This window comes from Dysidea avara, chromosome 3, assembly GCF_963678975.1.
Source record: "Dysidea avara chromosome 3, odDysAvar1.4, whole genome shotgun sequence".
In the NCBI taxonomy this organism is placed as follows: domain Eukaryota; kingdom Metazoa; phylum Porifera; class Demospongiae; order Dictyoceratida; family Dysideidae; genus Dysidea; species Dysidea avara.
Window position 1 is genome coordinate 31,692,938 of NC_089274.1, and position 18,023 is coordinate 31,710,960.

The window sequence follows — 18,023 nt, forward strand, 5'->3', positions numbered from 1 at the left end:
ACACAGTAGAAATAGTATCTCAGAGTGCCATTTATTTTAATATCTGAAATTTTCCGTGTCCGCCGGGTTGCATTGCTTCAAACTTCACATAGCTCCACCTCTCAAGTCTGCTCCCTATGAGACTGGGGGCCTGCACAATGCAATTAATTTAGGAATCACTGCACCCAAGCAGTGGCGTAGCCAGGAAAATTTTTTTACTGAGGCAAAGTTTATACATTGACCTAATTGAAAAGGTACAATATGCTTCTGACTCAACTGACTCACAAACACTTTCAAGTATGGGCGGTACAGTATTTACAGGTTGACTCTCTGGTTGGATGGAAGAAACTGTTTAAAAGACTCTGAACGTGTTTCTACATGTCAAGTAATGCTCCAGCATAGTTAATGCTACAGTATACCATGCTTCAATTACTAGACTAGTTTAATTGTACTCTAAGCATATCAAGCTAGGGAGTCTGGGAGCATGCTCCTTCAAGGAAATTTTGAAAATATATAATTTGAAATGGCACGTGGAGGCTATTAATTTTTTTGATTGAAACTGCTAATACATAATATGCATGATCAATATGCAATGCCATGCAGTTGTTGACTCACTGGAACTTTTGAAAAGACAATATAAAATTTAATGTTAATGATTTAGCCCAAGCAGTGTAATGAGAACAATGTCTTGAATGCTCTATTAGAGTATATTACGATGACTGCTCTATTAGAGTATCTTGATCTTTTTCATACGAATTCAAGGAGCTGAAAAGTGGTCCAGCCAATGCCAGACGTGTCACTGTGGGCTCCAGCACTCTATCATGTGTGGTAAAGTAATGCTGTCTAGTAACGTTTGAGTAGAAAATTCGGGCCACCAAAACTCAGGCCTGCTCAGCCTGAATTGTTGATTGAGTATTTTTTACCGAGGCAACTGCCTCGGTTGCCTCAATGGTAGCTACACCACTACCCAAGTGAAAAAATCAGACAGGCACCTTTTATAGCCTGCCTGAAAAAAAAACTATGTGCATACCACCATCACAAAACTATGTGCATACCACCATCACAAAACTGTGTGCAAATAACAGTTCACATCTTGATTTCTGCCCCCGACCATGGTCTGCCATTTAGTCAGGGAAATCACATTGGGAGGGTGGGGGCAAGGTAGCCTACACTTAGCATAGAATTGCATACACATTCACACATGACTTGTATACCCCCTCACACGTGCACTTGCATTACATATTCCAGAAAGAGGTTTTCTGTTTAATTCGCAATGTTCAACTGACAGAAAATACACTGGCTAAGGGTCCAAAAATGTAGCACAAATCACCAGACTTTACCCAACACAGTGGGTGGGGTCTAGGCACAAGATTGTAATTTACGACTCAAGTGAAGCTTTTACAGTAAGTACACCTAAAAGGTTTGTAGTGTGAAACGTGATCATATACTTTGTTTGATCTGCATGATTAGTTTTCACATTTTCAGCTGTAATGGCATCAGCATAAAATTAAACATCATGAACATGCATGGTTTGACCCTAATTTTAAAATACACCCCGTGTGTTCTCTCAGAAAGGCATTCCTGTCATACCAAAAGTAAAACAATGAGAAGAGTTGGTTATCCATGCAACTGTACCTGTTAGCAAATATACTGCATATAGCTTCATAAACAATTACATCATGTACATTACTGATTCTCTTTAATTAAATAATATGCAATTATAATATAAGAACAAAACTTGGGAAAGCACTACATAAGTAAATAATCAATATAGAAGTGTGTTCACGATAACTCTATAATGCTGGTAGAACATGTATCTTCCAGAAGTGATCCCAACGTAAAGATTGAAATGGCTTTAGATTTTCTTTAAACTTGCTGAGTTTTCCATTAAAGGCAGGGAAATTGACTGCCAGTTCCTGTGGTAATTATAAAAACCAATAAACATTGTTGTGACTGCTAATAAAGACTATAGTGAGGAATTTGTAAAATATTAACTCTGCAGAGCATGTAATGGTGATGGATAAACAACAGCTGGCCAAGAGTTAATACAGTTGTAAGATGCCAACAACACTATTCACCATCCTAGAATCATCTACAGTACCATATAGTAAAAAATTTTTGGCGGTAAAACACTTTGGCGGATTTAGCGAATAGCATTACAATCGTCAAAGTTCTATCCGCCACCTATTTTTAGCAATCACATGAGCAGATTAGCCATGTTGGAAGGATGAGTATCGAAGTATTGTGACAGGTATCATGGGAATTTCCAAGCATTACCTTCGATTGTCGCGAGGTTAGAGTTCATGAAAATCCAAACAATGCTCTCGACAGTGCAAGAACCAGCGAATGATGCTTAGACTTGTACGGTAGCTACCACTTGAGTGTAACGTCGCTACATGCAAGTGATCAAAAGACTTGCTAATTAAGGGGTGTGACAGCCGTTTCCATATTTAGTCATCATCCCTCAATGTGAGGGATAAAGATTCGCGATCGAAATGGCTGCCACGCCCCTTAATTGGCAAGTTGTTTAATCACTTGCACTCACGTGAAGCGATGTGCATTCAAGCAGTACAGTACATGGTAGTGCATTTTCTGTAGATTGAGCTAGTGAAATAGATGGAAAATAACCTCCTTCTGGAGCACGTGAGGTGTTAGTTAAGTATATAAAGTTGTATGTGTGAACATGTGTTCACTTCAACGCTGCTATTAGCAGTGTTTGGTAATAATTAATGTGGTAGCAGCTACGTAAGCCCAATAAGGTGATGTATGGTGGGAGGGGTTAAGATAATTGAGTGTGAGGAAGGAGGCTAAAAGAAATTCAGATGAAGCTGAAGCCCCATTCGCCAAAGCTTTTTTCGTCAATTTTGCAATAGTGGGTTGTCGCCAAAGTTTTTTACTATACGATATCTTCTCTAAACTATATGTGACTGGATCTGCAAGAATCCCACATGTTAGCACAAGCCTAGAATGCAATAAATGCAATGGGTGAAATATTTACAAAATCAAAAAAATCAAAATAATAAATCCGTAAGTTTGTTGAGCACCTGTTTCATGATGAAGGAAGGTGATAATGGCAAAAACCTCATGATCCCTAGAGTTCGAAAATCTTGGTTTCATATCAGTACTCCCAAGGAGATGGAAGATATGAGTGTTAGTGTGCCTTGTATTGGACAAGCGGTTCACTAACGTTTTTCTCACATTTTCACCTTCGCCTTGGTTGTAGGAAGGGTCAGGAAGACTTACCCAGCAATGGATTTGCCTGTTCATGGAGAACCCAATGGTGTAAGTTGCATTTTCGTAGAAGACTGCATTTGTAAGTTATATGACCATGTAATTAAGCACCTGTAGTTTATTTTCCATGTTGTCACTACACAAATCGATTTTTCTGCTGTTGCAATTTTGTAGTGCTGTATCTTCAAAAGTTCTGGCTTCTAGAGCTGAAACTTGGGACCATTTCTATAGATACATGTATCTAGACAAAGAAGATGCAATAAAATGGAATTCGATGCACTAATGTGTGGGGTTCTTGCAGATCCGGTCACACATACTAACTCCTTTATGTACCAAATCTAAATCCTATGTTTTTCTCATGTATACAAGTTGGTTGATCTACATATATTATATTAGAATCACACTGACAAATTTATTTTTCTCATGTATACAAGTTGGTTGATCTACATATATTATATTAGAATCACACTGACAAATTTATTAGTGGAGATTGGTATATAATACAATGGGTAAAATACTTGCATATTATTTAAAATGTTGTTTTTTTTGCATTTTTTTTTTTTGAGAAAGTAAAACATAACTTTATTGTTGCCATTTCTAAGCTTGAACAGCCTTCTTATTTGATAGCATAGATATATTTAGGCAAAAATCTATACAGTACCATCATTTGTATATCCTGTATCTCTAGTTTTTATCACTTGGATCACTTTAAAAAAAATACACTAGTTTGCTTATGACTTTTCTACTAGAATACTGAGCACGACTGTTGTATTAGGATGACTGCTTTATTAGAGTATCTTAAAGGGTGTGGTCTTTCCATGCCTTCTTTTCAGCATGCTACCAGTAAGAGACATGGTCGATATGACTGATGGCAATAAGTATAGCTAGCTAGAAGACACCGTACTTGTAGCTGTGTCCATACCCTTTTATAATCTAGCAGCACCGATAATGATCAAGCAGTATGACATTCCCATAGTGATCTAGTAACACTTGTACCTCTTACAGTAACATGAGTGCTTTAAATTTTAAACATGTGGTGTCTAAACGTGAAAAGAGTCAATATGGAAAATTAATGCCTCGTGGTCATACAATGCATTGTTGAGCCTTTAGCCTTGCAACTGTGGTCAGGCATGCTGGCTGGCAGACTAAAAATCTGTTTCACATAAACATCAGCATTCATTCTTCTTTAATATAGCTTATGGTGCTCTGTAAGGGTTTTGCTGTGTTTAACATTATATCTGGCATTAGTAATACCAAGAGTTCATAATATAAAAAAGTTCATAATATAAAAAAAGAGGAGAGTGTCCTACTTCAGTATAGCCTGTATAAACACGTATCTCAAAGTAATACAGTAAAATTTTGAGGATATCATGTCAACACAAAGTGTTAAGGAGTGCTGACAATGACATCAGTGGACTGCTTATTGAAGCCATAACTACAACAGTCATTGAAAGTTAATGCTGAGAACATGCCTGACCAACTAGCACATTGAGAGTGACTATACAAGGTAGGTATTGCATCATTACTTTGAGATTCACATTTGTACAGGCTATACTGCAGTAGGACACTCTCCTCTCTTTTTATATTATGCTCTTTTTATATTATGAACTATTGGTAATACTAAGACTTTCCATAAAGGTGCCTTTTATAGTGTAAAATATTTTCATGGGCAGCATTTGGAAGGGGGAGAGTGTCATGATAAATCCCTACTATACAATACTACCATACTGTATGATTATTCTGTACGTATACTGCACGGTAGTTGCACTCATCCTGTTATAACAAGTTACATATTTATTTAAATATAATTGCATTGCAAGTACTCTCATCAGTACATAATCCACTTGTCTGTTCATAGAATTTACTAATAGGCTACAGTATACACACATTATAATCAATAAATCAAATTAGAACATGACAATACTATATATGTATCTGTACCTGGATTTGATTGGACAGATTGTGGCCATCACTGAATAACAATCCATTTTGATCGTGTTTAACCAGCTCATCAATACTATATACACAGTACAATACGATCACGACAAACTTTAGTGTGTCGTGTGGCCCAAGAAGCCGGCGTGCAACACCCGTGAGTATATTGACAGGAAAAACGAAAAAGCAATTTTCGCAACTCCGTAGCTCTGTGCTGCCTTGATGAAACAAGACGGTTTTGCTGTGGACACACCCGCCAACTTCAGTACTCCACAGACCAAATTTGAGCAAAATCGCTTCCAGCATTCCCGAGATATGCAACTTCAAAAATTGGCTTAGTTTCTTCAGGTTTTTTTCTTCTTATTTTTCTTCCTCTTTTCGCATACTTACAAAAACTGCTATAAAATGTGAACACCATATCCGATTGCCTTGAAATTTGACACAAGGGGTATAAAGGCGCATCTTGGTACCCACTTTGGCTGGAATATGATAAACAGGCAAAGAGTTATTAGTGATTATTCACAAAATACACCAACATGTTGTCGCGCCTACAGGGTAAACCACGTATGGGAAGAAGCTGAAAATCGGTGGGTGAATAGGTTAACTATTGAACCTCAAACCTTTTGTGGTTTGAAAGAAATCGAGCTAAAAACCAGGAAGATGCAACGAAAAAAACCAACAGTGTGTAACAATTATGCAATCGAGATTAGTTAATAAAAACGGCTATATGCCAGGCCTACCAGAAAAACCGCTTGGGGTAATGCTTTGAAAATCGCTGTACAGATGGAGTAATCATCTTAGAAGGGCTCTTCAATGGTGTAGAAGAATCAGACTTAAAGCCACGGAGTTATAACACGAAATCCAACTTGGTGTAGCAGGTGCGAGATCGGGATACTCTAATAGAGCAGTCATCCTAATACAGCAGTCACCCTGAAGAGAATTCAAGACATCAGCTAGAAACTAGTAACCTGTATAGAGATCAGCTACAAACAAGTCACCCTGTAGAGAGATCGGCTGGAAGAAGTCACCTTGTAGAAAGTTCAGTTACAAAGAAACCACCATGTAGGGAGTTCAGCTACAAACTAGTGACCCTGTAGAGACATCAGCTAGAAGAAGTTACCTTGTAGAGAGTTCAGTTACAAAGAAACCACCATGTAGAGAGTTCAGCTGCAAACAAATCAACTGTAGAGAGTTCAGCTACGAAAAGATCATCCTGTAGAGAGTTCAGCTACAAGAAGTCACCTTGTAGTGAGAGTTCAGCTACAAAGAAACCACCATGTAGATAGTTCAGCTGCACCCTGTAGAGAATTCAGCTACAGACACATCACCCTGTAGAAAGATCAGCTAGAAGAAATTACCTTGTATAGAGTTCAGCTACAAAGAAACCATTATGTACAGAATTCAGCTACAAACAAAACACCCTGTAGAAAGATCAGCTAGAAGAAGTTACCTTGTAGATAGTTCAGCTACAAACAATTCACCCTGTAGAGAGATCAGCTATAAGAAGTCATGATCACCTTGTAGAGTGTTCAGTTACAAAGAAACCACCATGTAGAGAGTTCTGTAATAAATATATGTATTATATATAATTTGTACATTTAATGATAAATTAGAAATATTTAAAGTATATATATTTAACATCTGCTTCATCTTTTCTTCCTCCTGTGGTAAAGAAAGAAAATAGGTTTAAAAAGCCCGAAAGTCGGCCATAGGCCGGCTTTGGGGTATACAAATACAAAAAGAAGTGAAATCTAATCCAAAACAGCCAAGCTGTAAAAAAAAAGTGCGGCCCTCAAAATGGCTATGGTGAAAAAAGATGTGAAATCCAAGGTGGCGGCCAAGGAATGGCTGTGATGGTAGGTTAATGGTAAAAATTTTAATAACGTCAATTCAGGTGAATTTTGGTGCTGCTTGGTCTCGGCACAAAATTCATCTGAATTGTCATTATTAAAATTTTTACCATTAACCTACCATCACAGCCATCCTTGGCCGCCACCTTGGATTTCACATCTTTTTTCACCATAGCCATTTTGAGGGCCGCACTTTTTTTTTACAGCTTGGCTGTTTTGGATTAGATAGTTATTACATGCAGACTAATACACATGCATGATGTAGATACCATGTTAAAAGTTCCACATAACATATTGTACATACATGAGTAAACATTTGACAAGGACAGTGAATGCATACATGGATTACTGATGTGATATGTCCAGTGGACCAGCCCAAAGTTAAAAAAATATTTAAGCAATAATTCCAGTAACAAATCAAAGATATACAATTTAACTAAAAATTGTTTGATGGTGGGAGAATCAATTGTTTCAATGGGTAGATTATTTATTGTTCTGGGGAAAAGGCTGTATTTTTATATGAGTTGGTCCTTTTAAAAGAAGTGATGAAATGGACTGAACATTGGTGATGTGTGGGATAGGAGGTGACAGTTAAATACAAAGGAATCCTTAAGGCAGAAAGATCTTAGTTTTGAAATTGTACATTGATGTGATAAGGTACAGTTTAGGTTACTGGACGTCTTCAAGCATACAGATGTAACACTATAATTCCATCAAATCATAGTTGGATATTACCCATCAAGCACTTCATCTTTGAACCATTTCTACAAAATGAATGGTGTTCTGTACATGTGGATCCCATACCGATGATGCATATATGTATTCTAGGGTACAGTAGGCCATGATAACTTAAGCTGTGTGTTTGGTATTCATCGTACATTTATAAAAATTCTCTCTGGTAAAGTTTAGCATTCTTGCGCCCATACCTTCAATATAAGGAAAATCAAACGTGACACTCACATACAGCATAGATCATAAAGGTTATTAAACTACACCCTGTACATGAAAGATTTTCTACAAAAGGAAATAGTAAATGAGTACCTACATGTACCTACCCCTGTACCAAACTCAGATAACCAATGACAAAATTAATACGCTTCCACATACAGTAAGTTTAACAATCCTGACAAATACAAGGAAAAGTTCAATTAGGGATCATAGGCACAAAAAGCAGTGAAACAAGGACACCACACCACAAAAGATAGAATTGATACCAGACTTAAATGTTTATGTCAGAACGCTCGACTCATCTATAAATTACTGAAAAAGTGAGGTGGCCATTATGCTTTGTTTTCAGCTATGACACAGTATAACAAATGAAGAACATTATGAGGAATGCCTCTGCAATTGATCCAGTCGTTATGGAAAATACAAACAATTTCCATTACAAATGTATAGGGTACCAGCATGATACTCGGCTGAAGCGGCCTCTAACAGCACTTTAAAAATTGTGCTGGTACTGTTGAGTTATGCTTGTCTGAATGGCAGTATAGGCAGGTGAGCGGACAGGTGGGTGGGCAGGCAGGGAGGACAATTAAGCTTGCTAATTTATTACATGGGGCAGGAGGTGTATCTTATTATACATGATCTGATCTACTGTACAGTCTGTAGGTCAGACCCGGATAATATTCTACAAGCAGATGAGGCTCACTAGACCCAGACTAAAAATAACCTGACAACCCTAACCATATTTTTAAACAAACAATGCTGTAGACTTGGTAATGACCGAATGATTACACAGAAATTAAAGAATTTCACATGCACAGTTCACATCCAATCAACATACCATATACACTAGCCTGTATGATCAAAATAAATTATGTGTTTCTTACCAATAAAATTGCAATGCACAAACTGGTAAACCACTACCAAACATATCCACTATCTATACAATGGAAAAAGACACAGAATTATTATCAAGCAAAATGTACAGTATGTATAAAATGATGGAACCATGACAGATGCCTTAGTTTACCAAACAGTTCATCCATTAGAAGGGTTCATGCTGTCAGGAGTTGAACTTTTGATGCTGTTCAACACCAACCACTATAGGTTAGTGATGTGCAATATACCAAAAAATTATCGACATTGCAATATTTTTACCAATACCGATATTGTATCAAATCTCAATATTTCTATAACTGATATCAATATTTATCGTATAGTCAATATTTAGCTAAAATTTTCAATATATTGAGTAACATTTTGGTAATTTACAACTTTTGGTGTGTGATTGTGCAATCATGGTAGAAATGAAACTCAGTTTAGCCATTTTAAAAAGTGCCTACCAGTTTCCAAGGCTTGTTATTACCTTCAACACAAATTCTATAAAGCATAGCCGTTAGTTATAAACATTTGCCTAACGCAATTAATCAAAAGAAAAAATACCAAAAAAGTATTGAAATTTCAATATTTTACCAATTATCGTATCAATATCATACCGAAACCAAAATCCTAATATCGCACATCACTAATATGCATAAGCGTGCAATTGCTGTAGTAAAGCTTTTGTACAGTTTAACACAAATTTCTGTGGAACATTTCTATGATTCTACGATTCTCAATTATAGAATCAAAGTATGAGCTACATTGCTACATCTAAGTAGTTTCATCATGATACAGTTGATGTATGGAGTTTAAGTCGGTTACCTTACGGCCAAAATTTCTGGGGTTTAATGTGCAGGTAGCTGCTTAATGCATTTGCATAAGTGTATAGGCAATCATTGGCCCTTATGGAGTGGTGGTCTTTCTATACAGGTAGCCACTAAGACAGGTCATGGATTCCACTCTATTCCATCAAATTTTGACAAGTAAGACAATGCATAATGGTTTTAGAATTGTACATTTTTCTAGCAGACATCTTTTATAGGTACAAGCATATGAAGATGGCCTTAAATTGGTCAGTAGTAGGTATGCCCTTTCAAGTATGATTCAAAAGGGAACATATCTTAGTGGCCACTTTAAAGGCCACCTTTTTATAAGGGCCAACTTTAAATAGGACGTTTCTACTCTAATGCAACTATATGAAACAACCACTTCGGTATTAAGACCAAGAAGTTTCTGATACCACTAAGACATGGCATTTCGATTCAACAATTCCACATTATGTGTACATACGTATAACTGTGTTGTTTGCATCCTGCAGTTACTATAATTTATTATGTACCACTCTGCGTGGGCTGTTCAAAGGCACCGCCAGTGCCATAATGTGTATATTGCAGACTGCAGCGAGTGCATTATAACTTATAACGCACTGGTTGCGGTTTTGTAGACCACAACGAGTGCATTATAAGTTATAATGCACCAACCGCAGTGCAATATCTGTATATTGCACTGGCTGCGGTTTTGTGCAGCATAGCACAAGTGCCGGTGGCGAAGACCACTACGACACCTCACCTAATAGGTGGAAAGACACTTCACAGATCACTCGAATTCTTTTATAGCCTGACATTTAAAGGTCAATTGTGGGCCATAACGTCACCGATACGTATAATGTTTACAAGCAGCCAATGGCGATCGAAAAAGCCAACGCGGGTGGCCACAACTCTAGTCTATATATATATAAACGTACTTATACACCTTACTAGTCTGGTGCCATCTTAGCCCAGATTAAACTGTAGTCCACTTCGACAATGACTCAATAAAACAAATATATTCTAAATAATACTAACCTTTACGTTCGATTGTGGTAACCAGTTTTGTCATGCCACCAGATTTGAGTTTAGCCAGTGTGAATAGTAAGAATTAGACTAGTATCGTTTAGTAGTTAGGTTTTGTTTACTTAAACCGTCTATTTAGCTGCTTTTTTTCGCTCGAGAGAATCACTATGGTGATTAGTCTGGTGCTTAGTCTATATAGCACGCTGGCATGCTGGGCACTACATGATGAGAGTCAAACAGCGAATGCAGGTTAGTGATATAACCCATAGCGTACTAGCTTTCAATATCTCAGGTGGCTGCAGTACTGCAGGGGGAACATCATCGCAACGTCTGGCTTGGTTACCCACAATCAATGTTAGAAACCTGGCCTTTATAAGTGTTACAGCTGTCTTGTGAGACTCTCCCCACCTATTAGGTGAGTGGTACATTACAGTTATACAATGTGCACTCGTGCTCTGCCTGTATAAACGCACTTGCCTTCGGGCCTGACGGCCCTCAGGCTCGTGTGTTTATATCAGGCAGAGCACTTGTGGCCGTTGTATACCTATATAATACACACATAGGATTGGAAACTATCCTCATAATCTGTTATTATTATCTACTTTACCAGTTAGGCACTGGAAGGTGTACACAGAAGGCAGAGCCTGTTCGAGGTGTTTACCCATAGCCTAGGAGCCTAAGCAAAAATCTTTGTGCTAAATATCCTAAAGTGAAACGGGACAAATACCTAGAAGGGCTGAAAAAAAGCCAACCCCCATCATGACTTGATCCACAGGCCACCCAGATTCTGGCCAAGCGCCACACTCAGAGCCAACTTTGGGGAGGCCACCTAAGTACGTACAGGTGTACATGTAGGTAAATGTTGTAGCAGCATCTTTATTATTATTATTATATACAGTAAGATTGAAAGAATAGATTGGAGTATCACTAGTTGTACAGTAAATCCCCTATAAATATAGATACCTCTATAATAAGGCCACCTTGTTATAGTGGCCACCTCTATTATAGGACACTGAACTTACAGCAAAAGTATAATCAGTGATTCCTTCATTAGGTAGCCTAATCATTGCTCCAACTTTCTTAACTTTAAAAGTGGTTCTGTTAGTATGGTTTCACAGTAGTGAACCCTTGTCAATACAAACCCTAACTATTTTAATGCATAAAATGATTTGTGAAATACTAATATAAGGTTACTTGTAATTGGTATTGGAAATTACTATCTACACTTAATTATTTATACCATACAAACAGTAGCGATTACAAGGCTACACATTTAACACTTATAACTCATGATCTACTATTGACTCCAACTTTAAACTCACAGTGATGAATGATGGGTATTAGAGCAACGAGTAAGCCAAAAATAAATTTAATTAAAGAATACATATTTTGAAAAAATTAAGATCAAAGGAAAACGCTACATTTTTGTGGTTTGACCTTTTCCTTTGAGCAATTATAAAACAGTATATATATATATATATCGTCTAAACAAGAATTTAATAAGCATTTCAAAAATCTAAACCAGAAGTGTCTACGTCAATCACAAGCAAAGTTATGGCGAAGACATGTAAGCAAAATGAAATTTCAACAGAAACTTTGAGTGGTCATAACTTAAAGGGAGACCACTGAAATGAGCCAAATTTTGGTGGGAGAAAATTTCTTGAAAGGGTCCATGTCTGTGCCAAATTTCATAAAAATTGAAAGGGGTGCAGATTTTTTTGTTGATTTGGTATGGAATGACCCTATAGCTACAGTAGGGTAGTGTTGTCAAGTGCAGTTATACACTCTGTATCTAAATATTCACAAAAGAATCACACAGTACTATAACTACTAAGCTACTGTATGTTTTTCTCTTCCCTTAATGATCTATCTGTACTTATTGTGCGTGACTGATCATATTGACCACACCTATTTTTGGTAGGACGGTGAAAAGGAGGTATGGAAAGAAAATATCGCATAGGCCAGTTGTCTGATTGAGATACTCCCAATAAAGCAGTCACCCTGATACAACAACTATATTCAATATTTACAAAATATATTTTATAAAAATGTTAATTTAAAAATGAAGTGGGGATCCAAGAATACACAGTACTATCGTACTGTATGATAGTATGAAATACCATACAGTTGTAAATTTGATTGATTTTCAACTGTCCTATTTTGCCACATTATTGTTTCGAGCCTAAACTACCTCCCAAGCTTTGAGCAGTTGTCCGCTCTTACTATGGAGTATACACTGTAAGTAGTTACCCTGTAGATATACTTGGTGAGTTTTTAAAGTACATTGACTACTCTATTACAGTAGCTGACTACAGATGTTAACAACATCGGGGGGGAAGCCTGAGTGACTTGAGTTGCATAGAATTATATTTGTGTATGGTTGCAGATTATAATTAGCTATAGGTGTGCTTTGGTGTTTTGTACTGTAGGTGGAAAAGTAAGAGCAGGTTTGTGCCTGCAGTCTCTCAGCTATTCATTCCGGCTTCTGGTGTTTCACTATCTATTCGCAATCTATCAAGTTCTCTGAGACACCTACTGAACAATTCAACTATATCATACAGCTGTATGTGTCGCCTGTTTGGATGATGCACAAAAAAGGAATGATTTACAAGATTCTAGCTAGTGTCGGGAATTTCGTGACACTGTTGAATGTACACACAACCAAATATGGAAAGATCTCTGGTCACTGCCCAAATCTGTGACACAGTCGAACGTACATGTACTGTACGTATGACCAAATAAGACAGTCAATGGCAGGTCTGTCTGGCAGGATTACTGCAGGATGATAATAGTACTACGGCAGGTACTGTATGTATTTTCACTTTACGGGTTTGTCACAGTCATGGTGGACCAGTGTATCCTGCAAAACAGTTTTGTACAGGCCTAAAACATACATGTATTTGTTGCTATAGTGACCACTGTTGCTACTGGTTACTCTATTGCTTAGTCCACTTAGTATGTTTCCAAGTTCTCTGCAGTACAGAGAGCAATTATACAGTACATACACCATACGGACTCACTTGTCACTCAACCTCCTTATTACATCAAAGGCTTAATTTTGCATTCATAATCTTACTAACAAGTACATTTTTCATTGTGGGATTCAAAATGCAGTGGAATTACAGGCCTGCCACAGGATTTGAATATTTTACAGACTTATTACCAGTTTTTAATACAGGACTGTATAAAACATACCCGTTGCACATGACAAACAAGGTGACAGGCCTGCTTACATACAAAAACAACTAATTTCATGCCTGTACCAGTTTTCGTAAGGGCAGTATTGTATGATGCAGCATTTACCTTCATTGGCAAATCTAATCCTGAAGAAGACTTATGCAAGCTCACTCCTAAATTAGCTGAACCTATATATACATAGCACAAAAATTATACACCATGTCATTACTGTGTACACAGTACCAAAACATTTTTTACAATATAAACAAATTACAGTATCATACAGTACAGTAGAGCTGTATAGTAACTATTTGTCACTTTTCACAAAAAAATATCCTTGGCAGTCTTGTTTTAGGCAGTCTTGGTTACTGTACCTAGCATTAGGGCTGAAACGATCATAGCTTTTTAGTATTCGAGTACTCTCTAGAGTTAACGATCGAGTACTCACAAATACTAGTTACATGTAATCATAACCATTTGACATGTTTTGTATCAATTTTTAACAGTTTACAGTTTTTCAAGTAACAACAATGATACACACACTGTATTAAAGTACTGATGTTAGTGTCACTAACAAAAAAAAAATTATGCCAATAACTCTACAGCTTTCTTTGTGTAACTCTCTGGTGACAAGTACATCATGTGAGCTGGGTCACATGATCTTAATGAGTACTCAAGTACCAATTTTACTACCAAGTACCAAATCCTTGACAAGTACTCGTCGAGTATTAGTAATTGTTTGTACATGTATTAGTAATTGTTTCAGCCCTACCTAGTATACAGTAATCAAGCCTAAGTGTTTTCAGCACTTCCTATAGTACTGTAAGTGCAGTGCATGTATCATGGACTTATCATTTCTTTTTGCTGACAGTGCAAGGTGTTGACTCATGGTAGAGCATCACGGCTTCGTGTGTAAGACTAAAACTAAGAATTGCACATCCACAAATTCATATACAGCCTGTAGATGTAGCTATAAAATGTTGGCCATTTGTCACCTTTGGTGGCTGCTGTAAGGTCTGAGCACAGTAAGTTTGGTGAATCTACTAAAGTTAGACACTCTCCTTTTATAGGGCACTGAAATACAGTAATGATTTAGTGAATTTCACAGCTCTTTTCAAAAAAATTACTTCTGTACCTTTCTTATAAATTGCTATACTGTACAGTGTAAAGTGGTGTAGCAGACTACAAAGTGTAAAGACTACAGAACAAATTTGTAGGTTTGTGCTAATTTTTGGTTTGAAACACTGGCTAGAACCTTATAGCAAAAGTGAATTCTTGCTTAATCATTACCACTACTAGTACAGCAGGTAACTAAGCACATCCGTATTAAATTATTGTGGAAAGCTACAGTCAGCATTACATGTGTAAAGAAAGCCATTGAGCAGTTTGATCTTGTTCAGTTATTACACTGTAATGGAAAGTTTCAGATTGTTAATCTGAAGCCAAGTATAGAGAGTATGCAAGGGGTGTGGCCTTATGCATGCATATAATTCTCCGTAATTACAAGTGGAAAATCGCTTGGTTACAACAGGTGTTTTGTTGTAGTGTTGTAGGATTTCTGTGCACTTGTTTTTGTGTACAAACAACTAATTGATACTAATGAGTGCTGATTTGAAATCTAAGTATTATTCAGAGCTGTCTGAAGAGCCGTATAAGAGATATGATGAGAAGATAGATTTACTTGGTGGTGTAGATCCATACTTTCATATGGACGCTAAATCCACTGTAAGTCCCTACCACTGCCCACATCTTAGGTGGTTACCCTGTGGCATTAACTCAACAGTGCTATGCATATCGACATGACCAGGTTCTTCATCTTCTTGCCTGTAGACTTGTGGACATGTTTGTCAGTTATTCATGTATCCATGTGTATGCTGACCTACCAGGATTGCGAGCTAGTCCTCAAGCAACTATACCATCAAACCTGTTGATCACTTCTTACAGACCAAATATTGTTGTTTACAATTCAGAAGCATCTTCTGTAGCTTTACTGGAACTGACTTGTCCCTTGGATTCTGAACATCACATTAAAGCAGCTAGATCTAGGACACAAAATAAGACAGAGTACTTACAGCTACTTGCAGAATTTCGATCGTTTGAGGATCGATAACTATTATGAAACAAGTTGAAATTAGTGTGCTAGGACACTATCAGCCCAGCTGTATTCAGAATTTCAAGAGTTTTGTTGATTTCATCCACCCTTCAACCACCACCAAGTCTTCTACTCGACAGACTTTTGACAATGCTGCTAAGGCATGCATATCCTGCTCACAGAAAATTTTCTTGGCCAGGAATTGTAGTGAGTGGACAGTGTAGTTTATGTGTAATAATGTAACAATTTTTATTTTTGTATGTAGGTTTAGGGTTATTTTGTTTGTTTGTTTGTTTAACCTTGCCGTGCCCACACAGATCTCTTTTAAGAGTCTGGCTGTGGTCGCACGAGACCGAGGGCTCATCATACTGTAATGTATTTACATGTTTCCTCATTTAATAATGATGGTTCTCTCTCTCTCTCAGTGCTGTTGAATGGATGGATTGGCCAGATGTTATGCATGGAGATATCTTCAACTATCTAATCCTCACGCCAGGCTACATATTTGAGCAGCTATTGGCCTACAGGAGTCTAGATGGATATAACTTCTTCAAAAATGGATGGGTCACAAACGTTGTTGTAACAAATCTGAACATACAACCAAGAAGTTTTTTGTTCACTGCAGTTGTAAAGCACTCTCAGAAGCTTTCTTTACCATCATTACAGGTCTGGGTAGCCATTAAGCCATGTGGAGAAGTGATGTGTGCACATTGTACGTGTATGGCTGGAGTAGGGGAAGTGTGTTCACATGTAGCAGCAGTCCTTTTTGCTGCTGAAGGTAATACCTTAATCAAGAGGCAGTTCAGTGCTACATCTTTGCCATGTTCTTGGTTACAGTACCTGCCAAGTTTAAATTTGTTTCATTTAGTAAGGTTGCTGATATTGACTTTAAAACACCGAACCAAAAAAGGAAAGTAGCTTTAAGAACTAGTGAACCTGAGCCTAAGAGAAAGGCATTTACATTTGCACCACCTACAGACACTGACCTATTTGTGCTTCATTCCCAGTTGTCTACCACTAGTGGGAGGCCTGTTATGCTGTCACATACTGAAGGCTTTAGTGACCTTTACATACCAACTGCTAGATTACCCAATTTTCCTAAGTCGCTGACTGAGCTTTTTGACCCCAATGCCATTGCATTGGCATACCCTGAGCTACTACAAAATTGTAATGAAATCTATGACAATCTGTTTATCACTGCAGATCAGGCTGAGTTAGTAGAAAGGCATACCAGAAAGCAATCAAGTTCACGAGTCTGGTTTCAGCAAAGAGCTGGACATGTCACAGCTTCCAAATTGAAGAATGTCCTAAGTACAAATATTTCACAACCATAAACATCACTGATTAAGTCCAATTGCTATCCAGTCAAGCAGAGGTTTACTTCTGCAGCATGCTCATATGGATGCAAGCATGAAGATGCAGCTCGGAATGAATATATATATGAAATGAAGAAAAAGTACCAGATTTTAAAATTTCTGAAGTTGGCTTAGTGCTGCACCCACTGTATCCATTCCTTGGTGCCACTCCTGATGGTTTAGTAAGCTGTAGCTGTCATGGTGATGGCACACTGGAGATAAAATTCCCGTATTCCTGTAGAGAAAAGGATCTGGAACAGGTTGCAGAGGAGAACTCGAACTATTGTTTGGTGCAAGATGACAATGGAATTTTAAGGTTAAAGGAGACACACCAATATTACTACCAGGTACAGATGCAGATGAAGTTTTGCAATGTACAATACTGTGATTTTGTAGTATGGAACAAGGATGTCTGGATTAATCAAAGAATTTAGCTAAAGAGCGAATTTATTGACAATGTCATTTCTAGAACTGAATCATTTATTCGGTTAGGAATTTTTCCTGAACTTGTTGGAAAATGGTACACCAAGCCTGGCAAGTCATCACACACTGAACAGCCACTGAATGATGATACCGAGTCTACTGATCAGGCCGTTGTTGATGAAATATCTTGTGAGGACAGTGATTTTGTGGAAAGCCTGGGAGTCACAGGTGTGGAGAGCCAGGAAGTTATAGAGATCCAGCCAACTACAGACAGCCAGCAATTTGTGAATAGTGATGACAGAGAATCTAGTGACCAAGATGA

The 18,023-nt window shown here is 37.6% G+C and overlaps 1 protein-coding gene across 1 annotated transcript in view; it reads right to left on the minus strand.

The window, feature by feature from the left end:
* Positions 1-1,627: 1,627 nt before the first annotated feature.
* Positions 1,628-18,023, minus strand: part of LOC136250702 (chitobiosyldiphosphodolichol beta-mannosyltransferase-like) — a 34,299-nt gene continuing 17,903 nt past the window's right edge. Inside the window, exons 12-15 of the mRNA XM_066042932.1 lie at positions 13,958-14,019; positions 8,828-8,880; positions 5,152-5,227; positions 1,628-1,895 (exon numbers count right to left, since the gene is read on the minus strand). Coding sequence (XP_065899004.1) covers positions 1,773-1,895; positions 5,152-5,227; positions 8,828-8,880; positions 13,958-14,019 — 314 coding nt within the window. The 3' untranslated portion in view covers positions 1,628-1,772. The remainder of the gene's footprint in view (positions 1,896-5,151; positions 5,228-8,827; positions 8,881-13,957; positions 14,020-18,023) is intronic.